This window comes from Pipistrellus hanaki, assembly GCF_964339955.1.
Source record: "Pipistrellus hanaki genome assembly, chromosome: 4".
Taxonomy (NCBI): Eukaryota; Metazoa; Chordata; class Mammalia; order Chiroptera; family Vespertilionidae; genus Pipistrellus; species Pipistrellus hanaki.
In genome coordinates this window covers 92,170,765-92,197,519 of record NC_140506.1, presented here as the reverse complement: position 1 = coordinate 92,197,519, position 26,755 = coordinate 92,170,765, and the positions used below count along the sequence as shown (strand labels likewise).

At 52.1% G+C, this 26,755-nt stretch overlaps 1 protein-coding gene across 1 annotated transcript; it reads left to right on the top strand.

Moving 5' to 3' along the window:
* Positions 1-19,519: 19,519 nt before the first annotated feature.
* Positions 19,520-21,639, top strand: LOC311621307 (mastin-like; the record flags this gene model as incomplete). The annotated part of the gene is made up of 5 exons (XM_084881245.1): positions 19,520-19,580; positions 19,763-19,943; positions 20,170-20,441; positions 21,254-21,390; positions 21,475-21,639. 5 exons carry the CDS (start codon positions 19,520-19,522, stop codon positions 21,637-21,639), a joined length of 816 nt encoding a protein of 271 aa, XP_084737371.1.
* Positions 21,640-26,755: the final 5,116 nt, after the last annotated feature.

Sequence of the window (26,755 nt, the reverse complement as noted above, 5' to 3'; positions counted from 1 at the left end):
GAAGAACTGCTGCGCTGGAGACAAGGTTTGTTTCAGTGGGGCTTTGGTGCTCACTGTGTCCATCTCCCGAATGTGTCACTTATGGGTGTGAGTGGTTGAAATTGACCACTGGGAACACTGGCTTCTGGATCTCCAATGGGATTCAGTTCAGGTACTGTCTGAAGCCACCCTGCAGGAGCTACAGGGAAAACTACAGTTTTCTTCTGTTTGCTTGGGACTTAGCGGCTTTTTTGCTGGAGCTGCAGTTTATATCTGGTTAAGTGGTCTTAATACAGGCCATTCATATGTAAAAGTACCTTTGAGGTGCCTGAGCAGGTATATAGAATGTGTGGGTGGGGCCTCAGGGGAGGGTCACAGAGTAAGCTGGGGCCTCCAGTTGGGGTGGGGTCTCAGGATGGCACTAGGTTGGGGTGTGGCTAACAGCAATGACTGCCATCAGCAGTCCCTGCCCTTTGGTGTTTCCAAGTCCAAGCTTCCCTGCGATCCAGAGCAGTAAACAATGATTGCTGCTTGCACCTCTGCAAGAGTAGCCCTCAATTTGGACCTGATGGCCAACAGACTACCTTCTCCCCTTGGGTGTCTGGGTCCCCCACATGACCCCAGAATCTGAAATCAAAGTGATAGAGAGCTTGTTACCTTTTGGGTTGAAAAGAAAAGCCTCGCTAGGCGCCCAGTCAAACGCCACCATCCCATATTGCCACCAGCCCGATTCGCTAGCCTCAGTATCTAGGCTCTTTAGATTTTCAGCGCTTGCACTCCCTTCTCTTTCAGCCAGCCTTCCTGTGGTTTCGGGTGATAGATGTCCTTTGTATTAGTTTTAATATTTTTAAATTGTTGTGCATATGGCAGCCCAGTTGTTCACCTAGGACGCCATCTTGGTTTCATCCCAGCAGCAGCTCCTTGATGCCTGCTGACTGATCCCCCGACCTGGGGTGGTCCAGAGAGAGAAGAGGCTCTCTCTGCCATGGCCTAGCCAGGGAGCCCCAACCTACACCTTCCTGTGCAGGGGAAGAAACGGTGCAAAGAGGGTCCTAAGGATAGTCTCTCAAAATGAGGATGATCCTGAGTGCACCCCTGCTTCTCCATCCACACATGGGTCCCGAGCCCCTAGAAGTCTCAGCCAGATGGCTGCCATCCCCGCAGATGCTGTGGCTGCTGTTCCTGAGCCTCCCAGGCCTGGGGAGCTTCATGACCTTGTTGCCAGGTGAGTACTCACTCCCTGTCCCCATCTTCTGCTCAGGCTGACCAGGCCCCTCAGCATCAACTCAGGGCAGGACTCCTTGGTTCCTCCTGGGGGAGACTGAGTGCAAGAGGCCCTGCTGGGGTCTAAGATGGCGTTTCCTGTCCCCTTTGTTCCCAGGTCCCGGCTCAGGGAGGAGGCCGAGTGGCAACATGGGTGTGCACAATGCCCCCGCTGGCAGATGGCCTTGGCAGGTCAGCGTGCGATGGTACAATGAGAAGCTGGAGGTGTGGCAGCACCAGTGTGGGGGATCCCTCATCCACCCCCAGTGGGTCTTACCGTAGCACACTGCATCCCGTGGTGAGACATGCAGCCTGAGGCTCTCAGCAGGGGTAGGGTGGGAAACACATCAAAGGGTGATGGGTGGTGGACTTTGTGCATGGCCCTTGGCCAGGGGAAAGCCACTATCAGGGAGCCCCACTCCTGCTGCTGTGCCCCCACTGACCCTGCCCCGGAGGCTCCTCTGAGAGAATCCTGGTCCTTCCCCCAGGGACGACGTGGAGGCTTATGGCCTCAGGGTTCAAGTTGAGCAGCTGAGAATCTATGACCATGACACGCTGACAAATGTGAGTAAGGTCATCCGGCACCCCAAGTTCAACCAGAGCTTGTCTGCAGAGGGGGGCGCGGACATCACCGGGCTGAAACTGGAGGCCCCTGTGACACGGTCTGAGCACATCAGCCTGGCCCCCCTGCCACCTGCCTTGCTGAAGTTCCCTGAGAGGAAGATGGGCTGGGTGAGCAGATGGAGTTACAGCAGCCTCGGAGGTGAGGCTCAAGGGGACCTGCTGGGTGTGTGCGGAGGGAGGCACAGGACAGCCACTGAAGGTGTGGTTGTGGCTTTGTGGAAAATACTTTATTCTCCAAAATTTGAGGGAACCCTCCAAGTTTTTACTCTGGCAAAATTTGTATAACAATGGCCACCATGGAGCTGCTTTCTACTTATGTGCCTTCACCTGTTCTGGACGCTTCATATGCATGTGAAGCCTGCAATGTGTGGCCTTGGTGTTTGTCTTCTTTCTCCTAGCATGACGCCTTCTAGGCCCAGCCATGCTGTAACCTGTGTCAGAACTGCTTTTCTCTTTGTGGCCCCGTAACCTCCATTGTTTGGAGGGAGCGTTTTATGGTCCATGCCTGCCTGAGAGGCAGGTGCCGCCTCTGGCTGTTGTCAACCATGCTGCTGTGAACTTGTGTGTTCAAGCACTGCCAGAGCACCTGTTCTCTAGTCGTTTAAAACATGTTCCCATTGCAGTTTGTAGTCAGTATTATTTTGTATTACTTTCAGGTGTACGCACAGTGGTTGGACAGTCATATACTTTACAAAGTGTCGCCCCTCCCCTCATAGTTCCATAGCTACCTGGCAGCATACATGGCTGTGACAGTATTAGTGACTATATACCCTAATCTGCACTCACATTCCCTGTGACTGCTTTGTACCTACCCATTTGTTTTTTTAATCCCCTCCCCTTTTCCATTCAGTCCCCTAGACGCCCCCAGCTCCTGACCTTCTCTGACAACCATCAGTCTGTTCCTGTTTCTATGAGCCTGTTTCTCTTCTGTTTGTTTATTTGATTCTTTAGATTCCACACAGAGGTGAAATCATGTGGTATTTGTCTTTCTCTGACTGAATTATTTCACTTAGCACAATGACAAGATTTCTTTTTTTATGGCTCAGTATTTATTTCATTGTACATATAGGGTGTGGCAATAATAGATTTATAGTTGTTCATGTGAAGAATTGCGTAATAATTAATAAATAATATGGCAAGAATGAACTCTGTATTTCGCCTACTCATAAACATATGTCAACTTTTGCTTTATGTTCTCTCAGAGGAGAGGTCACTAACCTTTCTGGACCCCACTGGTCCACAGACCACCGGGTGTTGACTGCTGTCCCAGGGATCCCTTAAGCTGTCCTCATTTTAAATTCTTATTTTTTTTCCACTCTCTGATTATGTGTTTTCTGCCAGTTTGCCATTTAAATTGCAGATTTGATTTTGTGCTTTATCTAATCTACTCTTATTCCTTCCAGTGTATTCATTTCAGATCTCATATCTTTCATTTCCGACCATGTGTTCTCTCATGGTTTCTATGCCCCTTTTTTAAATGCTTACTGTCTTCTTATTGCAGTCCTCACTGAGTTCATCAACCCTTCCCCTATGTTCCTTGAGCATCCTTAGAACCATTGTTTTGAACTCTGTATCTGGTAGACTGCTTGTTGCCATTTAATTTAGTTTTTCCCTAGGGATTTCTCCTGTTCTTTCATTTGGGGCATGCTTCTTTGTTTCCCCATTTTGGCCACCTCTGTGTATGTGTTTCTCTGTGTAGTTAGATCTGCTGTGTCCCCCAATCTTGGTAGGGTGGCCTTTTGGTGTACATGTCCTTAGGAGCTGCGTGGTGCATTTTCCCTGATTCCCTAGCCTAGGAGCCCCAGGAATGCCCTTGATGTGGGTTGCGTGAACCCTGCTGTTGTAATTGAGTCTTGATTGTTGTTGGCTTGTGGTAGGTAGGGTTGACCCTCAAGGTGACAGGCTGTGAGTATTGACCCCAGTCACACCGTATGAGCTCCTGCGAGTGGACTGATTCCATGTAGCAGAATGTGCCCAGCAGGGTCGGGAGCCTGCAGAGATCTCCCTTTGAGTGTGCCACTTGTGAAGCTAGTTGGGTTGTACTCTGCTGTGGGCTGGTTGTGGGGCCTCTGGGGAGGCACTCTGGTGCAGGTCAATGTCAGACCCTGCCTGTAACCAATCCTGGGCTACCTGTTAGAAGCTACAGAGGGCTCCACAGTTGGTGGCTCCCTCTGCTAGGCCTGGGTGCACATGGGAGGGGCCAAGCTGCATACTGAGACTGATTCACAGTGATACTAGACCTATGTCAGGACACAAAAGGCCCAAAGCACCCCAACATCTGCCTCTGCCTGACAGTTGCCCTTGGCTCTACCACTGTAAGAGCCTCCAGCTAAGCTGTTGTCCCAGGAATGTCCCTTGTGTGGGTGAGGTGAGTCCCGCTGTTGTAGTTGAGTTGCATGAGGTAGTTTCTCTATGAGTCATTGGGTTCGGGCGAGTGGTGTTCATCAGTTTGATAAAGATTCAAATTCAGCACCAGTGCTCGGTCTAACACCACTCAACAGAAGCCTTAGGGAACACCAAGGCCATTCACCACCTACCACCCACCACCCACCACCACCACCCACCACCCAGCACCAACTCAGTTCTTCATATCTTAGCAGTGGGGTAGGGTCTTAGGGAGTCGTCAGGATGAAGCTAGTAGAATTCATCAGGCTCAGCACATTAGGATTTGGCAGTGAGGAGGGAAGGCTCAGCACAGTGGAGCTAGTTGGAGGGCTTTGGGAAAATTTCTCTTGCCTAAGATACACAGAACTCAGTCTCCTCCTGTGTGTCTCCAACATACATGGAGTCTGCTAGGCTTCCTTGTGAGCCTTCTGAAAAAGGCTATTGGGGTCCAGGCTGGTTGTAGCTAGCAGACTCCCCTGCAGGGCAGGAGCTTCGTAGGGCAAGACCACTGGGAGCCTGGAGGGGGGAGGCGGTCAAGTGCCTTTTCCCAGACTGATGCCCTATGGAGTGGAGTGTTCAACTCCAGAGAGATGGCATCTGTGGGCAGTGTGGGAGAGGGACTCAGCCTTGGATAATGGAGGCTGCCCCTCCAGTGCTCACCCCAAAGCCATACAACCCAATCTCTTCCTGTATGACTCCTGTCCGTTCCAGGCCGCTAGAGCCCAGGTTGAGTACCTGCAAAGTAGATGTTTGTGCACTGGCCCTTGCATAGGGCATCTGGGTTCCTAGCAGTCTTCCTGTCTCACTCTGGCAAGTGCAGTCCCCATTGATGTTCACAACCAAATGTTTTATAGCTCCTTTTCCAGGCACTGGTGTTCCAGGTGGGGAGCTCAGGAGGGGGTGGAGACCACTCCCCTCTTACAGGGGACCTTTGCAGCTGAGGTGTCCCTCCTAACTCTCAATGCCAGACCTTTCTGTGTCTCTAACTTCCCTACCCATCTCCATGCATCCTTAATGATAAGACTTCCTTTCAGCCAGACTTCAGTTGGTTATTCAGGTTGATTGTCTATGATGTAGTTATAATTCTGATTTGGTCCTGGGAGGAAGTGAGTATACCTTACATCTACTCTGTCACCATCATCGATCCCTGTTTTCAATTCCTTGGGCTATAGACTCAGAGTAGAATTTCTGGGTCATGTGCAAAATCGAAATTTGGTTATTAGAGAGGGGATTTCCTTTTGAGCCCAAATGTGTGAAGACCTGCAGTTTTATGATCACGTTCATGGACACTGAGGACACAGGTCTTTATTGTGCCAGGCCGATAGGTCCTCCCGTGGCTCTGCCTGGCTCCTTCCCATGTGCTGTGTGGGTGTTTGGACCTCGATTTTCCTCTTGAGTCAGTCTGGGAGCGACAGGCAGGGCCCGTGGTGATATCACATGGAGAAAAATCCTGGGATAGCACTCTCTCCTCAGTGCCTACCCTCTGGCATGTGGATACCAGACTCTGGGTGACGAAGTGCTGTGTCCTGAACTGAATGGGATTAGTGGCTGCTAGGAGGCAAAGTCCCAGGACCAGGTGTAGCTGCATCTAGACCCATGGGTCAGGGCCCACAGAGGGACTCCCTGTGACTTCTGCTGAAGGCCGGGGTGTTTCAGAGAAGGGGAAGGAGTGCCTGGTTGTTGGGAAAGAGCAGAAACATGGACCAGCCGTGGTTCTCAGCCAGCCCCTCCCCACAGCTCCACTGTCCTGGCTAAACAAGCTGCAGATGATGGTTCCCATTGTGGGGAACACGGTCTGTAAGCAGCACTACCAGAACTCTTCCAATAACACTGGGAAGATCATCAAGGAGAACATGCTGTGTGCTGTGAGTGAGGGCCAGGACTCCTTGCAGGTGAGTTCCCCCTGTCCTTGTCCTCTGTCCTCCGTCCACCCCGGCACAGAGTAATCTGGACTCAGAAGCTCCATGCAGAAGCCCTTGTGCAGATGTTCACTGAGTCTTGCCTCTCCCCACCCTGTGATTCCGGGGGCCCCTGGTGTGCAGCTAGAAATGCACCTTGGTCAAGGTATGGATTGTGAGCTGGGGATACATATGTGGTTATCGTGACTTCCCTCGGGAGTATGCTCGGTGATGAGCTACATTTCTTGGATTCAGAAGTGTGTTCCTTCACCGCCTGGATCCTAGATGAGGCCAGGAAGGGTTCCCCTGATGGGGAATCCTCCATCTTTCTTATTGACACCCCTGCTTCTTTCCCAATTCCAACATTGTCCTCCCAACCTACTCACCTTTGGTCTCACCCTCCATAGTGTCAAGGGCCTCCTGCACTCTGGATCACCCACTTTTCCTGACTTTAGAGTGGCTGACACAGTAATATGCTCTGAAGGCCGGTGTCTGTCACAAGAGGGTGGGCCTGGATAAGGGCCCATACCCTGCTTCGCGCCCTCTGATTCCCATTAAACTTGGAAAAGCTTGCTCCAAACCATGGCCTGAGATGATGGTGGCATGGATTCATCGTGGCATTGATTGAGGATGTAACGGGGCCTCCCTGAGAGGTGCCTGGGTCTCAGGTCTCCGAGTTTCGGTGTCAGGAGTTTTCCCGGGGTACAGTTCCATGTGATATTTCTGGGGGCTCATGAGGCTTATGTTTGTCTCTCTGACTCTCCCTTCATCCCTTCACTTTCCTCTTCCTTTCTTCCTTCTCCTCTTCTTTCCCTGCTTTCTATTTTCTCTTTCTTCTCTTCTGTGTTCTTCTCTCTCTCTCCGATTTCCCTCCTCCCAGCCCTCCCTCCCTTAATTATCCTTTGTGAAGTTATGGCCCATATGGCCTCGGGTTCAAAGAGTGAAAGAAAGAGCCAATGTGCAAATTAGCCACACGAGTCAAGAAATATAAATTTAGAAATTATGAGGGAAGACACTCGTGACCTTGGTAGAAGGAACAAAGTTTCACTGAGTCTCTGTTCCCATCTGCTTTTATTTACTACAACACATAATTGCCTTTTAGGAATGCACACAGACATATAAAAGGTGATGATTGGTAAAGAGTAAGACTATCAAGCTGGAGGAGTTTGCTTTAGGCCATTGAGTCAGTAGTAGGTAATACCATGCAGATATTCATCCCTGTGAATATCTAACAGCCCCATTCAGCCTTCTGACCTGACTTCTTGCATTTATAACAATAACCATTGATCTTGGTTCCCAGCAATCCTTGATCAAATGTGCCCAGCATGGATAAGGCCTCAGGGGATGGAGTTCAATGAGTGGGTTCCTGGGCTCCTGGAATCCACAGGAAGGTGAGGACAGACATAAACACAGCACTGCAGTGAGTGTGGGACATGGATGGTGTGGAGGTGAGTGCTGAAGACAGAGATAGAGGGACACAGGGTGTGACCTAGCCTGGACCTTCCGGAGGGTTTGATGGGGCTGAGCTGCCAGGCTCAGCTTAGGAACCATGAGCAAGGGTGGGCATTATGGAGAAGGAGCTGCAGACAGAGGGATAGAAGTGGTGGGGACAGAGGCATGAGCTTAGAAGTGAGTTGAGGTGGCGGAGGGCCATTCTCTGAGTGTGCTTGAATGTCGGCTTCTTTGGTTTTCAGCATCAGCATATCAGAAACAGAGGAATCTTTGAAAATATCTGTTTTTAGTGATTTCAGAAAGGAGGAGAGCTGGAGAGAGAGAATCATTGATCAACTGCCTCCTGATTGCCCCACATTGGGGACTGAGCCCGCCACCTGAGCATGTACCATGACTGGGAATCAATCCTTGGACCCTTCAGTCTGCAGGCCAATGCTCTCTCCACTGAGCCAAATCAGTCAGAGCAGAAACAGAGGATTCTTAAAAAACAACAACCCATAAAACATGAAAGAGCATTTGGGTAGATGGTTTGAAAGCCTCCAACTGCAGAGCCTTCTTAGAGATTCAGAACCCTTTAATAGGAAATTATAAAAACTGTCTGGATTAACTAAAATATGGTATTGGTACAAAAATATCTGAGAATTTTCTAGAATCAAAGAAAAATGATGAAACTTCAGTGGAAAGTGCCTTTGAAAATTCAGTAGAATAAATAGAAATAAATTCTCACCTCAACACATTTCAGTAAAACTGCACAATGTCCACATTAAAAGCCAGAGGAGACAAGGGATAGTTTAACCTGAAAAGAAATGTCTGTCAGACTCAGGGGAGTTCTGGTCAGCAATAGGAGGGGGAACAAGAATCTGGAGCAATTCCTTGGACGTGGCGAGGAAAAATCACCATCAACATAAAATGTTATTCCCAGATAAACTGTCTCACAATAATGAGGAAAAAGTAGTGATGTTACAAAACAGAAGACATGACTAGTGTCTTATCACCTGCAGGCACTCATGAAAAGAATTACTTAAGGATTTATTCCAGGAAGAAATACTAATTCAGAGGAATGGTGTGGAATAAAGGGAAGAAAGTGTTAATAAAAAGAAACACACTGCTTGCCACTCTCAAAAGACACACCTCAGTGGCCATTGGCATTGACTGGCCTCCTTCATAATCAGAGGAATAACCAGGGAAATAAAAGGACTTTCACACTCATGAGATTGGAGAAAATAAAAACGTACAATAACACCACATGTTTGCAAAGATGTTGAGAAATGAGCAACTCATATGTGGAATCTAAAACAAAATTAAACAAATAAAGAAAAGAGAAACAGACCCATAGATATAGAGAACAAGTGGGTGGCGGTCCAAGGGGAGAAGGTTGAAGGGTGGGGACAAAATTAAAAAGGAAAATAACAAAGCTGTCCTATCTTTATATTTACACTAGAATCCTGGTGCACAAATTGTGTGCATGGTGGGGTGTCCCTCCTCAGCCTAGCCTGCACCCTCTCCCGATTCGGGACTCCACCGGGAATGTCCAACTGACAGTTTAAGATTAGGCCTAAACCAGCAGTCAGACATACTTCTCACAATCCTGGACCACTAGCTTCTAATTGCTCATCTGCCTCTTTGCCTGGTGGCCCCTAACCTCTCCTCCTCTTGCCAGCTTGATCATTCCTCATTGCCTCTGTGTGCTGGCCTGATCAACCCTAACTGCCCATTCTGGCATCCTGATCCCCCCCCCCCCCACTGCTGCCCCCTTGCCGGCCTAGTTGTCCCTAACTGCCCCCCCCACCAGCCTGTTTGCCCCAAACTGCCCATCCCCCTTCTTGGCCTGGTTGCCCATGTAGCCTGCGTGTTCAGTCATTAGGTATTCCTTCACTAACCTCCCTGATGACCTGGTTGTGGGCAGCTATCTTGTGAGGGCATGAGGGTTAATTTGCACATTACCTCTTTATTATATAGGATGGTGTATTTCTGCAAATAATTTAAAAATAGAAGAAGGGGGCACTGGCTGGTTTTCCTGAGGGTGATCAGAGCAAAGAGACCTGGGTATTCCCAGTCAAGGGCATGAGCTAGGGTTGCAGGTTTAATGCCCAGCCCCTTGTTGGGGTGCCTGAAGGAGGCAAACAATTGATATGTCTCTCACATTGATGGTTTTCTCTCTCCTCTCTCTCCCCATGTCCCTTCCACTCTCTCTAAAAATCAATGGAAAAAAAATATCCTCCGGTAAGGATTAATAAAAAAAAGATAAAAGGAGGAGGCTGAGATAATCTGCACGTGGGGATTCAGGCCAGTAGTTGTGTGTGGGAGGGAGAGTGTGCAGTGTCCTGTCTTCTGCTCTGAGCAGGAGTCCTTCTGGCCTCAGGCTGCCATTGGTGGGCCCAGGGTGCTGGGACTGAGTCAGAGGAATGGATGCCCAGAGTGACGGTGGGGCTGGCTGGGCATCAGGGACAGGATCAAAGCCAGAACTGTGATGAGGATTTCTAGCCCTGATAGGGAAGGCTGAGGGCAGGTGGGCAAAGGGCACAGCTTCTGTTACCTAACATCCCTATTATGAAACACCTCAGTGGAAGCTGGACAGGGAGGGCGGGTGGGGTGCTGTGGGGGCAGTACTGTGCCAGTGTCCACGGGTCCTCACGTGTCACAGTGGAGGTCTTAGGGCCCGGAGCAGGGAGGGCTCATGGAGGCCCTCATTCATGTCACTTCTGTCCCATTCAGGCCCCACCAAACCTCAGAACAACTGTGACCAAACGGACAAGGACACTGAATCTCCCTCACTCTGCCCTAATGCTCAGAGAGACACAGGCCTCAGCACAGCTTTGTGTCCACAGGACGGCTTTGCTCCTCACCGAGGACAGCACCTGGGACCGGATACCAGGCAACACCCCTCTCCACAGTGCCCGCCAGGACTCTGACCAAGGCCCCCGAGTTCTGTGTGCTGCTCCCTGGCACCTCTCCTGGTGGCTGTCCTCCCACAGCCAGGCCTCTGTCCTAGTGCCGGGGTGCCAATCTGTGACACCCAGGTTTTCTGGCTCCAACTCCACCATCCTCTTCTTCCTCCTACTGGCTCCCCACTCTCCACTATCCTTCTTCCCGAGGCCCAGACACCCTGGTACCCACCGTGTTCTAATGGGTAGGAATCTTTACTGGCATCACCTGGGCTCCTACTACACAGGGCCCCCAGCTAGAGGTTCCCGCAGCCTCTCTGAGGGACGTTACCAGTGTCTTGGTTGGTAGTTGGTTAGCTTTCCTCTGAGGTTACCAATTTTGCCAGAAGAGGCGCCAGGTGAAGTGCCCAATCCATGGCATGCTGGCTCCAGGGTATGCTGGGAAAGAAGGTTGGAAGCCCAAGGTCCCACAGGCAGACTGCCACCCATGACTGGATTCTCAACCCCAGGCTGGTCTCCCTCAACCTGGAGCCTCCTAGGGTCCTTCTCCACGTGTGCCCATGCATCATCTTCTGCATGTGTGTGTGGGTATATGTGCATATATGAATGTGCATGTGCATGTTCGTGTGTGTGTGTGTGTGTGTGGATGTGTGGATATCCAGTTGCATGGATTGGGAAGCTCTGATACATGTAGACATATGGTCACATATAACTTTGATAGACGTTGAACAGGAGCAGATCACAGCTAACACCATGTGACAAGGCCACTTGCCAACAAGTTCACTGCCTGAGTTTATGAGGGGCATCCTATATCCCATCTTTTGTAACTGATGCTGGACATGTATTTCTCTGCCTTTGCTTACATCCTCAGCAAATACTGAGCCTGAATTTCTGTTCTCATAGGTCACTTCCAGTTGCCTTGTATTGGAAGAGAACAGGCTACTTTGGTATTTTATGCTTTCTCACACTTATATAAAAAATGGGCACAAGCCCCCCTACATTTGGAAAAGTAAATAATATTCTTCTAAAAAAATCTCAGAATGAAAATTAAAAAGTACATATGACTCACAATGGTGACAATACCACGTCCTAACATTCACAGGGAAATGGGGGTTTGCACCTGGTGGGAGATGACCAGTCCTTTCTGGATTTAGTACAAATAGAACAGAGTCTGTCCTATTGAAGTCCAGAAGTGAGAAAAAAGATGTCCAAGGAAACACAGAGAGAGCATAAGCAATAGGAGAACAGATAGGCCAACTAAAGTAAGATAGTCCCCAGTGATTTAAAACAAAAGAAGCACCTGGACTAGATAATAAAAAAACGTTATAGGGTTGCAAAGCCAAAAATGAGTTCCTTAAATCTAATGAAATAGGCAAACTTCTGAAAATATTGATCAGGTAGGACAGTGGGTGGCAAACTGGGGCTCTGGAGCCACATGTTGCTCTTTGGCCCCTCAAGTGTGGCTCTTCCACAAAATACCAGGTGTAAGCGAACTCATATAGTGGGATTGAAACTTCATGGCCCATGTGAAAAAGTTGGTTTTTGGCTCTTAAAAGAAATTTCAATGGTTATACTGTTGATATTTGGTTCTGTTGACTAATGAGTTTGCCGAACACTGAGATAGGAAAAATGATGCACAGCTAATCCTATATAATGAAAGCCTAGGTGGCATCATACCCTCCCCGACACCTTTGAGGGACGTTGTCACAAGATGGCAGCCACAAGACGGCAGCCACAAGATGGCAGCCACAGATAGCTGCCAAGATGGCTGACAGGGGAGGTCAGTGGGGGCAACCAGGCCTGCAGGAGTGGCAAGTTGGGGAACATGAGGTTGTTAGGGGATGGCAGTTGGGAACAAGATCAGGGCAGGAGGGGTGGGCAGTTGGGGGTGATCAGGCCTGCAAGGGAGGGCAGTTGCAGGGGGGGTGGGGGGGAGAGACACTAGACTACAGGGAAGGGAAGTTGTGGGCAACCAGAGCTGCAGGGAATGGAAGTTGGGGAAAGAAGGGGACCAGGCCAGCAGAAGAGGCATTTAGGCATGACAGGCTTGCAGGAGAGGGCAGTTGGGGGCAAGATCAGGCCGGAAGGGGAGAAGTTAGGGTGCAATCAGGGGGACAAGCAGGCATGCAGATGAGTGGTTAGGAGACAGCAGTCTGGGATTGTGAGAGGGATGTTTAGACTGTCCCTTTAGGCCTGATCTTGCAATCAGTCAGAAATGCTGCAGTCAAACATCCCCTGAACGGTCCCAGATTAGAGAGGGTGCAGGCCCGACTGAGGGACACCCCTACCATTCCATGCACAAATTTCCTGCACCAGGCCTCTAGTATTAGTAATAAAGAGAAAAACAAAACGTGGACAGGCAGAGATGCTTAAAAATCAGAAGAGGTTAGTATGAACAACCACATTAGACAAATTTACCCTCAGGTGAAATGGACAACTTTTAGGCAAGTATAACTCATGGGAACTGACTTTAGGACAAAGGGAAGCAGGACCAGATTGATAATCAGGAAAGGCCTGCATCTGGGTGGTGAACATCTATATTTAGTATGAACTAAAATATAAAGTACAACATGGGAGAGTTACAGCACAGCATGGCTTTCTGGAGAAATACACTGAGACTTAAGGCCCCAGGGATATTCAGGGAACAAAAAGGAGGCAGCTCCCTGGCACACTGTCTGGAGAAAAGAACCAGGCACAGAGAATAAAGGGAAATTTCAGGCCACTTTCCATTATGAACATGGAATGAAGAAATGCAAAGTAAAACTTTGTCAAACCAACTTTCAATGTGTAAAATTATTCCCAAAGAACCCAGGAAGGTATAAACCACCATGATTTAACACCAATTAGTGCAATATACCACAGTAACGGAGCAGAAATAGATGATAAAAACCATATGATAATCTCAATAGATATGAAAAAATAATTTTATTCTAGTTGATAAATTCAAGCATAGTTTGTGATGAAACTCTTAGCAAACTTGGGCAATAGATGACTTCCTAAAATGATAATGGTGGCTCTCCCAGAGCCTCAGCAAAGGTCCTGCTTGTGCAGTTTGGGAGTACGCTGGCAGTCCCACCCCTGAATGAGGGACGATGGACAGGGAGGCTCAGACAGTGCAGGTGACTCCAGGCAGCACACAGCGACCAGAAACACACAAAAAGAGTGAGGATCAGGGAGATGAATGAGGTTACCAGGAATAGCATAGCAGTGTACACAAAACTCCCAAGGCCATCTGCACAGAATGATAGAACTAATATGAGGGTGGGGCAAGGAAGCTTTGCCCACGATCAATGCAGGTCCAGCACTGAAATCCCACAGGGATACTAGCCACTGCCAATGGCCACTTAGAAGAGGAATCAGTAAGATAGCATTGCCAATGATGACTACCAGCCAGGGTGAGTGAAATGTATTTTGTTGACACAAGAACTGAGAAAGTGCTAGATTGGCACTATGTAGTCTCCCCTCTCCCCTCCACAGTGTCTTCTGTTTGAGCACCTGATTTTAAGATGCATAAGATCTGAAGGGTTCTCAGTGGGCCAGGTCACTCACCTATGATATGAGGCCATCGTGTATCAAAAGAGCTTTTATTTCAGGAACCTGGGTGCAGGTTGCTGACGCTGAAAAAGCAATCAGCGGTGACAGAAGGGGGAGGCAGAAGGGTTTTACTAACTTCTGCGGGCTGCAAACCGGTCTACTGGTGTAAGGGTTCGGTCCTCCTTTCCTCCCATCGCCAGATCTAATGATTGTCTAGGCTATGCCATGCTCAAGGCTGCAGGCTTTCTGCAAGATAACTGCTAAGCACAATAAGTTTTCTCTGCCCCCTTTTATTGTGCTTAATATTTCAAGATCAAGATGCTTTCTGGACAAAGGTTCTTGGTCATGAGCCAGAAGAACACAGTTCTTTATAAAGTTTAGATGTGTGTTCTTAATGGGAATCAGAGGGTTCTAAAATGAGTCCTCTTACATGTTATTAAATTAAGAGTAAGGAGTGTCTGACATAAGTAAATCCTAACAATGAGGTGATAATATCTAATCTCCAGGTTGTGTGAATCTCATGAAAATGTCAACAACTGTATTTGTTTTAATGTTTATCAAAGAAAAGTGCTTTGGTTCGCTATATCTTTAAGAAATATTAATCATGCCCTGTTAATCATGGTTGTTCCTTTCTGATTAGACAAAGCACATTCTCACCTGACTGGGAGTTGTGCATCCTGGTACATGGAAGCTAGCAGCTGAATGCAGTCCATCCTCTTGTCCAGAGAACTGTCTATCATTAATGCAGAGATTTACAACCTCATGACTGAGATAATCTAGTTCCGTAGGAACCTGCTTTGTACAACTCCAGCCCCTATTACCTGTTATCTGGTACCGAGGTCCTGGGAGGCGTCCACCCCCGGTGACCCCGCCACCCCAGCCTGCATGACTTTTTACCTATAATGATGCCCCATGCCCACTTCCCCATGCCTGTCATTCCGGCTTCCCCACACCATCTCTGCCCTCTGCCCAATAGAAGCAGTGGCTTATGGTGAGCCGCAGAGCAGATTTCTCTGGCTGACCTGCTGCTCTCCCATGCTGCCGGCAGGACTGAAATAAACGCTCCCACATGATTCAAGCCTGTCTCTGCTCCATGGGCTCAAGCAGTGACAGGCAGCCCAGACCCACTGGCTGTCCGGTTACAAGTTCACATAAACAGAAGTCCACACTGTGTGGCCTCTGTGCCTCGCTGATTTCACTGAACACGTTTCCAGGGAGCACTGTACTTTGTAAGTCTCCTGCTCAGTTTTTCTTTGGGTGAGTTGGTTTCTACACCCTGAGCATCTCTGTGGTGTGAAGTGCCCTCTATGGGTACAAGCACCTTCAGCAGGCATTTGTTTGCCACTGCCCCTCCTCCACCTGCTTCTGCCCCAGGAGCACTGATGGAAATCCCTTACGTGCTGCCACCTCCCTCCTGCCCTCTGCCCTTGCCTTTCATGTCATTCGTCCAGAAGGGAGACACTATGGAGGAAGTGTCCGCTCAGTAATGGGTGCCAGGGAGACAGACAGGACATGTGAGAAGGCACTCGAAGAAACACACACCTGTGCCCTGCTGTTTGTTAGTGTCCAGCCACCCTATCCCCAACAAGGGACACTGAGGGCACCTCCACTTCTTGCTGATCTCTGCCACCCAACAAGTTACCCATTTCCTATCTTACTGGATCTCAGTTCAAGATGGTCAGTTCCTGACCCCTGCTTCCTGTGTAGAGGCTGCTGAGCCTCTGATTGTGGGTTTCTGGGAGCCCTGCCCACAGCAGCTAGAGCCAGGTGTGTCCTGAGGAGGCCACTCTGAGATGGGGCCTTGGAGCTGGATGCTGCTGCCTGGCCGGCCATGGGAAGCCAGCGCTGACAACGGGGACACACAGCAGAGACTTTCGGGGGATGCTGAGCCAAGCGGCAGCCCTGGAGAAAGGTTCCAACAACGTGACAGCAATGGACTGGTCACTGAAGGCCACACACAGAGCTGAAGAGCCCCTGGCTGGCTGGTGGGCTATTTGATTCTGTTCTAAGATGCTGGAAAACAAATGGGTTTCACTATAAAGAGATGTTGACAGGAAGCCAGGAAGGCTGGTCAACAATCTTAATTGCTCTAACCACTCACCCTTTAGTTAAGATATTGTTAGCTGGAGCAACCTCCACCTTGTTTGTCCCATGTAAGTTTCTGTTATTTCCTGCCTAAGGGCCACATGTAAATTTCTATTTATGTTGTCTAACCTGTTTTCCCCAAAGCCTCAATAAAAGGGATGGCAGGGCCAGAGCAGTGAGTAGTTCTCCCACTAGAGTTGAACTACCGCCTGGCCCCCCATATTGCCAAATTGAATTTGTTCAAGTCTCAAGTCCTTTCCTTTGTGTGCGGCCCTTCTCCAGAATCTGAAGGCAGAATTGGAACTCTTTCCAAGCGGGTTCTGAAAGACATTCCTATAGGCAAAAACCAGGGCTTCCTAAATGCCAGTCCTCTGTTTTGCTGGGACCAAAGGTTCTAGAGATGGATGACTCCCCCTCCTCCTGGGGTGACTCCAACAACAGGAGGGAGAGGAAGGCCTGGGTCCTGACCATGATTCCAGTCCCATGGCTCTCACCACCTTCCTATATGCGGGTGACTCTCTCCAGCCCCCGCAAAGATCTGAGTTGCCTGGAACCCTCAAGTTCAAGTTTACTCCACCTCAATGTGTCCTGCACAGTGAGGGGCTTCACACCAAGCACCAGAACACTGGGCTGCACTTCTCCCCAAGCCCCTCTTCTTCCTCCCTTCCTTCTATTCCCAGCAGCCATCACTGATGCCGGGTCCTCCTTCTTTGCTCTGAGTTGATACCATGCCTTTGTCTGCTGCTGTGCTGTCACTGAGGCTGGGCCTAGGAGGATGGGCAGGTCGGCTGGGCCATTCAGGCACCCCACTTCACTGGGCGGCCACTGGGTTCCCATTTCCACAGCTTTCTGGCACCAGCTGCCTAGTTTGCCTCCCTCTGCCCTGTGGCTTCTGGGGACATGCCCTCACGTCTTTCCCCCAGTCAAACTTGGGGGTCACATTGAATGTTCCAGGCTTACCTGCAGTTCACATTCCATTGGGATTTGAAGAGTTGATATATGATGACACCGTCTCTTTTTAACCTGGAATGACATTTTATTTTGTGTGGGTTTCCTTGTAAGGAAGTTGATGTTTGTCACCGACTCTGGATTAGGAATGTAAGGAACTGCCTTGAATGGAGTCTTTACCTAATGGCTTCGCAATAGTTACACTGAGAGTAACAGATGAGTTTCTGCTTCTTTCTCTCCTGATTTGCGTTTTAAAAATTTATCTTACATGCAGACACCTTCGAATCTTAATCTTAAAACCTTCTCAGGTAGGCTTTGGCTTTTCTGAAAAGAAATCGCATTATCTGCCAATGATTTTCACATGATTCCCTCCCAAGCCCCTCAAACCTCTTGTTTGTGTTTCGGGCAGATCTGCTCGAGCTGATCCAATGCTGTCTTTGTTCCAGGTCTGGCCCAGCTGGTTACCGCCCAGCCTGGTGGTGGGGGGTGGGAAGTCTGGGTCCAGCATCAGGCTGTGCGATGGGGCCAGTGGCTTCTCGCTGATTCCTCTGGGACTTGCTTTCCTGCCATCTGGGCCTGGGAACCAGCCCCAAACCACATCAACTGTTGAGGTGGGTAAAGGTCTGCGCTCTGACCAGACCACTGGCAGAGAGGGAGGAACCCCGCCCCTTAACACCCAATGTCTACCTCCGTGCCTGAATGACTTGCTGTGTCTCTGAGCTCAGCCTGTTTCCTCCTGGGTGCTCACTCCCCCCACCATGGGGCCCCTGGCCATGTTGGATCCTGGTTGTTTCCCATGGAGATCCCTAGTGTCCCCTAAAGATGCTAATCCTGGGTTCCCCCAGACACACCAGCATCTCAGCAAGGGTGACAGGGACTCTGGCCCCAGGAGGGAATGATGTATTTCTACAGACCTAAGCTCACCTAAGTGCGAAAAAGCATCCTTAGATGGGCTCCTCGCTGGGCTCATGGGAAGAGAGGACCGGGTGTGGTTCAGGAGTGTGGGAACCCCTCTTGCTTCTCCGCTGGAAGCATTGTCTGGTCCTATCCCATGCTAGGTGGAGAATGATTCTCAGAATGTCAATGGGAAGAAAAGCCTGTGCCTGGCGGGTGGCCGGCCTCATCCTGGGGTTGGACTTGTGGGACAGAGCTCCTCCATGCAGAAAGCAGGGAGGGTGAGAGTGGAGGTTGGCTCCCAGTGCTGTGCAGGTGCCTGGAGTGTGCAGAACGTGAGGAAAACTAGCAGTAAATTGGCACCTCTCACACCCTTTGCCCTATATTTTGACAAAGCTTGATCATGAGGACAACTGAGCAGATGCCTGAGTGTCCTGAGGCGGCTCTAACAATTGCCACAGACTCGGGCCTTTAGACAAAACCTTATTCTGTCCCACTGTGGGAGGCTGGAAGTCTACCATCAAGGTGCCAGCAGGTCCCACTCCCTCCAAATGCCACAGGGCAGCTGCCTCCTCCATCTTATGGTGCTGCTGGCCATCTCTGTCTGCAGGTCCAGCGAGTCTGTACTTTGTGGGGGGCACTGTGAGCCTCAAAAGGTGAGTCGGGGGGCACTTTACCTGCTGCTGACCTTCATCCTCTTTTTGAGTCAGGTGCCAGCCCCTCTCCCCATCTGTGCCCCTGCTCTGTTTTGTTTCAGAGCATCTGACTCATTTATTATTATTTATTTAGTTCACCACCCTAGGATAGGCTTATGGATTTTAGGGAGAGGAACGGAGAGAGAGGGGTGAGGAACATTGATCGGTAGCCTCTTTTATGCGTCCTTATTGGGGAATGAACTCAGCCTAGGTATGTGGCCTGATTGAGATCGGAACCTGAGACCCTTCAGTGTACAGGATGATGCAAAGCATCTCATTTCTTTCATTTTCACATGCACTGTCATCTAACTACTGAAATGTCTCCAGAACCAATATTCTTATTGTTTTTATTTTTTGTGAGTCCTCACCCAAGGATATTTTTCCATTGGTATTTTGAGAGTGTGGGACAGGCAGAGGCAGAAAGAAACATCGATGTGACCTATTGATTGTTTGCCTTCTGCAAGAACCTGCAACCAAGGTAGGTGCCCTTGACCAGAATCACACCTGGGACCCTTCAGTACGCAGCCTGACGTTCTATCCACTGAGCAAAACCAGCTAAGGCTTCAGCACCAATACTGAGTGTCTTCTCAGAGAGGACCCCACATATTTCCTGTCTGATAGCTGATCTACTGGTCATCGCTGATCCCACTGAAGGGATAAGCCCCGACTTCTCCTATGCCCCACCCCAAAAGAGATTGGCTTCCCTTTGGGGCAGTCTGGGCAAGAGCATAAAGGCCCTCAGAGGGGTCCAGCAATAGAAGGCAAAGAGGCCTGACATGGTGAGGACGCTGCTCAAAGCCACATCCTCTCCATTCCCAGGTCCCTGCCCCAGATCTCCTCACTGGCTCTCCCGTTTTCCTCCTGCCTCCCCCTGCAGATGCTGTGGCTGATGCTCCTAACTCTACCCTGTCTGGGGGGCTCCATACCTGTGACCTCAGGCGAGTGCTGACCCCAGACCTGGCTTGTCTCTGAACCCCTCACACTTACCTCTCAGAGGCCTCCCCTGGGATGGGTGGAGATCCCCTCTGAGGGTGGCTTTGGCAGGGACTCAGTATAGGGCCATGCTGAGTGCCGAGCAGGGGTGTTTGGGTCCCTGATGGCTCCTCCTCTGCTTTCCCAGATCCCAGCCCAGGGACTGAGCTGGTGGGCATCGTGGGAGGGCATAATGCTTCCTTGGAGAAGTGGCCGTGGCAGGTGGGCCTGTGGGTCCTTGATACAGAAGAGTGCAAGTGGAGTTTCAAATGTGGGGGCTCCCTCATCCACCGCCAATGGGTGCTGACCGCTGCACACTGCATTAAAGAGTAAGTCCCTCCTCTGCCAGCACCCGGGGTGGGAGTGGGGGACAATATTGGGAGGCATGTGATGTGTGTTGTGGGCAGATCTTGGGCTGAGTTGGTGCAGACCCCCCACCAGGATTCAGCTTCCTGGAGCTCCCCTTGCCCACCACAGAGGGGAGGTCTCTGGGCTCTAAGGGGCTGGGCCACTTCCTGCCACAGCACCTCAGAAGCCTTTGGCCTCTGTCCCCAGGACAAAACCCAAACCTCAGCACTTTAAGGTCCAACTAGGACGAGTGAGACCCTCATTCAGTGACAGTGTGCAGGTGGCTAGGATCATCCGCCACCCGGAGTACAGGCGTGGAAAGGGAGCAAAAGGTGGGGCAGACATGGCACTTCTCAAACTGAAGGCCTCCATGCGACCATCTAACCTCATCAAGTGGATCAGCCTCCCGCCAGCCTCCTCCGCATTCCCCCCAGGCACACGGTGCTGGGTGACTGGCTGGGGCAACATTCATTATGAAGGTAAGAACCAGAACCAGGATGACAGGAGGGTGATGCATTGGGGCGGGCCAGGCTTTACCGATGAGGCCTCAGCTGGGGTCCCTCAGGGGTCTCCCTTGGGTGCAGGAGGGACACAGCTTGAGAGGAGTCTGTTCTGGAGCAGGGACCAAAGTAGCATGAGTGAGGCATGGACATGAGATAGTTTTCCATTGATTTTTAGAGAGAGTGGAAGGTAGCGGGAGAGAGAAATATCAATATGAGACACATATCTATTAGTTGCCTCCCCAACGTGGGCTGGAAATTGAACCCTCAACCCAGGACCTTGTCCTTGACCAAGAATCAGAACTGGGACTCTTTGGGCCAGTGCTCTAACCACTGAGAACATGGGCATTTCTTTCTCTCACTTTGCACCAGGCCTGTGTGCACGCTTCCGGAGTCCCATTCTCCCTGAGTCTTCCCAGTGAGATGGAGAGGAGGAGAGAGAACTCCAGTGACCTGCTCCAGGATTCACTGTGAAATGGACAAAGTGAAATCTGACAGGAGGGCCACTCACTCTGCTTTTCTCGGGGGAAAATACTTGCTCTGATTTTTCCCGATAAAATTGTTTGTGGATAAAAAATATATATATCTGTTCCTTTTTGGATCTTGTTGCCCCCAGTGTCAGCCTAGAGATTATCATCCCACTGGCCTAGAATGAACCCAGAGAGCAGGGGTTTTGGGTGACTCCCAGTGTCCCTTTGGGGGCGCTGAGGCTCAGTGTGATGTTCTAGAACCCGTGGCCTCTGATTGGCTGCCTTCTCAGGACAGCAGGCTCACTGGGCTTCTTCTCACAGAGCCGCTGCCAAAGCCCTACAATCTGCAGGAAGTGGAGGTCCCCATCATGGCGGATGAGATCTGTAGGCAGCAATATGGCAAGGATATCAAGGACGACATGCTGTGTGCGGGGAGCCCGGGCAGGGACTCCTGCAAGGTGAGGCACCCAGACTGTGGCCTTCTTCACTGCTCCTGCCTGCAGGGACCCTGAGTATTGACTGCTTTTCTCCTCTATCCACAGGGCGACTCTGGGGGCCCCTTGGTCTGTAAATGGAGGAACACTTGGGTCCAAGTAGGGGTGGTGAGTTGGGGGAAAAAGTGTGGTCTTTCCGACTTTCCTGGAGTCTATGCCCGAGTGACATCCTACTTGCCTTGGATCCGCCGTCATATTCCCTCCTCTCCTTGAGCCCGGGGCCCGGCAAGTATGCTGCCCATGTGAGATGAAGACAGGCTCTCCATGGTGTCTGAGGACCTCACTGCTCCCTCCCAATGCCAGCTCTTCACTGTACCTAGCACCCTCCTCCACCCCCAGTCCCTCTTAGATCCTCCAGCCTCTGCCATCTCCATCAGTCTGTCTCCCCCTGACAAGCAAAAAGGAGTGGAGGGGTGTAGTCTGAGGTAACGCGGGGCACTGCAGGCCTCCTGCCTCCTCCCCACCCTCTGTAGCTCATTAAACTGCATGAAAAACTGCTCTGGCCTGAGTGTAGTTACTTTTGGGAGGGGCCAGAGTGCCATGGGTGGTCCGTCCTGGTGGGGAACCAGGCTCTGGAAGGTGGACCAGGTGGGGATGGGCAAGTATGGCTTCAGCGTGGAAGAGGGCCACATGGGTGGACTCTCTTGGCTGGGGAGGAGGAGGAGTGTTCTGCCTGGGGCTGGAGACCACAGCCATTAGGGCGGCTCCCAGAACCGCCAACACCTTCCCTCTTCCTCCTTCCATCCTTGTCCATGTGGAATGCATGCTTTGAAGGGCTTGGACTTGGCAGCAAACAAAAAGGAAGTATAGTTTTCCATGGTCACCACTGCTCTGCCTGACCTGGCGGCCACCAAATCCTCATTTTCCAATTCAATAATCTCCTTGGACTAATTAAAGTCCGGTCCCATTTGTATGCAGAACCTAGTCTCCCATTCTGAGCTTCTCCTGAGCCTGTGAACCTGCAGGTGCCAGAAAAAAAACCCATTCCTGCTTCCCTGCCTCTGCTCTCAGTCTCCCTTGGTGCCTTGGTTTGGGTTGGATGGAGGCTGCCAGAGAGGAGGTTGGAGAGGGGGACCCCATCCTCCCAGAGGCGCCCCTGCTGGAGAAGTACCTCAGTGCACCCTCCTCTCAGGATCCTAAAAGCCCATCCTTTCTCCCAGGGGGTGGGAGGGGCTCCCAGAGGACAGAGGAGCTTCTGTCTCAGATGGAGGAATGAGAAGGGGCTGTGGAGCCCCTCCTGCCCCAGGCAGTGATGTGCAGTTCCTGCTGGGTTAGGATTTGGGGGGCATGGCTGGTTCCCAGCTGGGGTGGGTGCCTGCACCTGCAGGTTGGGGCCAGGACCCAGGACAGCCTGGGAGCCTGAGGCGGCCTGTATGGTGGGTGAGGGGGCTCCATTCCTCGCAGCCACAGGCTGGTCCCCAGCCTGATTCTAAAATGTGGGGGAGCATTCGAGGTCCCTGCACAGTGAAGCCAGAGTGGACAAGCCCTGTCATCTCCCTGTGACCCAGTCCTTCGGGGAGGGCTGCCCTCCAGTTAGGGAGAGTGTTAGCTCCAGGGCAGACGGAGCAGGAGCTGCGTACCCCATGTGCCCGGGACTGAAGTCTGGGTTTCCTGAGCGCCAAGAGCTCTCCAGGAACTCCTTTTTTTTGGAGAATAAAGCCCAGGGTTCAGCTGGAAGGCACCACCTTGCAGTTGGCCCCCTTAGTGATCTGATCCGCACAGGAAGCAAGGAGGGGCTGACACAGCTCAGCCTGGCGCTGGGCCCTGGCCCTTGGGTTCCAGCACACTTTCTGCCTAAGTGACTGCCCTGTCTATGGGCCTGTGGATGGGTGGCTGCTGGGGTGTCCACAGGCATCCAGGAATCTTCTGCCTGGCAGGAGAGGTGTGGGCTGACTGCAGTGCCATTGGGCCCTGGGGGATGTGACTCTGTAGGGCTTCCCCCATGGGTGCGGGTGTAGTCAGACCTCAGTGTTTCCAGGGTTAAGAATGAGGGTTGAGTGACTAGAGGCCAGAGCTCCCAGAGGGAGAGGACATGGGACTAGGTGTGGAGGGAAGGCTGGAATGGGACACACCTGGACCTGGGGCCAGGTCTGCAGGCATGGCCACCTGGTGGCCCCACAGCGCTCTCTCTAAGGAGGATGGGCTCAGGGCCGATGGTCCCACCACCCATCCCCGCTACCGCTTGCCTGGAATCATCAAGGATCTCAGCACCTGGCTTCCTGGGATGAGCAGTAAGGCACGGTGGGTGAAGCCAGTTGCCTGGTTTGGACCTGGACAGGGGCTTGTTGCCTGTGGTCTATGAAATCTGTACTAACCGAGCCCGGGGCCAGCAGAAATGAGGACACTGAGCCTGCAGGGCTGTGTCCCCCAAAAAGACCCTGCAGGCCAGATCAGTGCCTTCGGACTCTTCCCGTTGTCTGAGGGTGACAGGATACACCCTCAGTGCTTAAAATGGAGATGATACAAGGCCACGACCTATCCGGTGGTACTCACATCTTGTTCACTGCCAGGCTCACCTACCTGTGGTGTCCTGGAGTGGCAGTGAAATGCCAGGACTGGTGTGTGAGTGTATGAGTGTGTGTGTGCACTTAAACACACAAATTCATTCTCTCACAGGCTAGAGGCCAGAATCAAGTTTTTCTGGGGCCACACCTCCCCAGGCTCCTGCCGCCTCCACTTCTGGTGGCGTCAGGACCCTATCTTGCTGAGGAATCACTGGACCCCCATCCTCCCCATCCTACCACTCCTTGTGTCTCTCCGCATCCTCACCTCTTCCTACAAGGACACCCATCACTGGCTTAGGGCCTCCCCTCCTCCACTCTGACCTCATCTGACCCAGTTCCCTCTACATCTGTTTCTCTGTGAGGTCAGGTGTGAGGGACCGCACTGGTCCACACTGACCTACCTCACTGTTGAGGTTCCACCCCACTAGGCTGTGTGCTCCTGAGGGGGAGCCCCTGAGGAGGCCAGTGGCTGGCACAGGAAAGCTTTAGGACCCAGCACCCAGGGGCACACCATCCAACCAAAGGCTCTGAGGGACTCTGCACCTCTTAGGGCAAGAAGCAGTGAGTTCCACACCTCAGGTGCCCTCCAGCCTGGACGCCTGCCACACAGAGGCTGCAGCTCTGAGTGCTCCCAGTGCTGGACCAGGCGCCGCTGCAGGGCCAGGCTGCACTGGTGTCACAGGAGCAGCAAACACGATGGCGGTAAAGGTATTGGTGATGGGCCATGCAGCCGGCCCTGAGGAATGTTCCTGAAATGGAGGTACAGCTGGTTTCTAGGGACATGGAGCCCTGCGGCTACCTTGGTGAGGACTAGGACACTGACAGCCAGGCGAAGGTATGGCTGCTGTGTCACAATGGGCAGCAGAGATGGGGAGGGCCCTGGGTGTCCCTTGTGCCCCCTCGTCTATGTGATGGCAGGTGGACACGTGCAGCCCCAGGGCCTGAGAAGTCCCTGTGTCAAGAGCTCAGACCCTCTGGGATGGGCGTCTGGGTCCATCTTCCAGGTGAGCCCCAGAGTCCCAGTTGGGAGCAAAGGTTGGGGGTCTCATTGGACTGTGTGGGGCCTGTTGGCCTAGCTGTGCCCTCAGCCTCTCCTTCCCAGGTTCCTGGGCAGGGACTCCTGGGTGGTTCTGTGGCCGCCTCCTCAGCACACGAGGCAGAAGGCAGTGGGCACTGCCAATCACAGAGGCTGGCAAGGTCCCCTCTGGGTGGGACTTGATGGCAGAGGCTGGGAGGCCTGGCAGCACCTCTGGCTGCACCACCCTGTCAGGTCCCGCTTGGCTGTGCATGAAGAGGCAGGGCTGGCCTTGTGTCCTTTGGGGGCGGGGACTGGGTCTCCTGTGGGCTGGTCAAGGGGGCATCAGCCTGCATTGTGCTCCAGCCTCGTCCTCTGCCCAGCTCTGCTCTGTCCACCTGCCTCCCAGGTGCCTCTCCCTGATGTGTCCCCATGAAAGCTCGTCTCAGTGCAGCTCCAAAGAGCTCACTGCTGAGAGCAGAGTGCCAGGCCTCCACAGGGGGCAGTGAGGGTGGCCACAGGCCATGTGACAGGCAGAGGGCATGCTCTAGTCAGATGGCATGCTCCATGCTGCCTCACAGGGCATATCGTATTCAGGAGCTGCCTTGTGGCTCGAGGGGCCCAGCAGCAGCCCTGAGGCTCTGCCTGCCTGGGCCCAGAGCTCCGGAGCTTCAGTCAGCAAACCTGCTCCTCTGGCACACTCTCCTTGCTCAGGCCTCGGCTTGGCTGGGTTTGTGGCTGAGATCCCTGCAGCCACAGGGGGCTGCTGCCCTGTGACAGCCAGGAGGCAGGGCCGAGGGAGTCAGCGCCAGGTCCAGCAGCATCTCCTTGATGTCTGCTGACTGACCCCCGACCTGGGGTGGGCCTGAGAGAGGATAAGCTCTCTCTGCACATGGCACAGCCAGGGGGCCCCTAACAGTCCGTTTCTGTGCAGGAGATGAAGGAATGCAGAGAGGAACCTAAGGAGGGTCCCTCAAGGTGAGGATGCCCCTGCCCAGACTCTGGCTTCTCCACCCCCCACATGGGTCCGCTGCTCTTGGTGGTCTCAGCCACGTCCCTGCCATCCCCGCACATGCTATGGCTGCTGTTCCTGAGCCTCCCAGGCCTGGGGAGCTCCGTGGCCTTGTTGCCAGGTGAGTCCTAACTCCCTGTTCCCATCTTCTGCTCAGGCTGCCCAGACCCCTCAGCATCAACTCAGGTGGGACTCCTTGGTTCATCCTGGTGGAGTCTGAGTGCGAGGGGCCATGCTGGTGTCTAAGATGGCGTGCCCTGTCCCCTTTGTTCCCAGGTCCTGGCTCAGGGAGGCAGCGGGGTGGCACCGGGGAGCGCACAATGCTCCCGCTGACAGATGGCCTTGGCAGGTCAGTGTGCAATGGTACAATATGGAGATGGAGTTGTGTGTGAGCTCTCCCATCCACCACCAGTGGGTGCTGACCGCAGCCACTGCACCCAGCGGTGAGCCACACAGCCCGAGGCCCTCTGGCAGGGGTGGGGTGGGGAACACTTGAAGGGATGATGAGAGGTGGACTGTGGGCAGGGCCCTGGGTCTGGGGAAAGCCACTGTCAGGGAGCCCCTCCCCTGCTGCTGTGCCCACACTGGCCCTGCCCCAGAGCCTCCTCTGAGAGGCTCCTGGTCCCTCCCCCTGGGAGGACTTGGAGTCTTATGGCCTTAGGGTTCAAGTTGGGAAGTTGAGACTCTATCACCATGACACCCTGACAAATGTGAGTAAGGTCGTCCGCCACCCCAAGTTCAACCAGAGCCTGTCTGCAGAGGGGAGTGTGGGCGTCGCCCAGCTGAAACTGGAGGCCC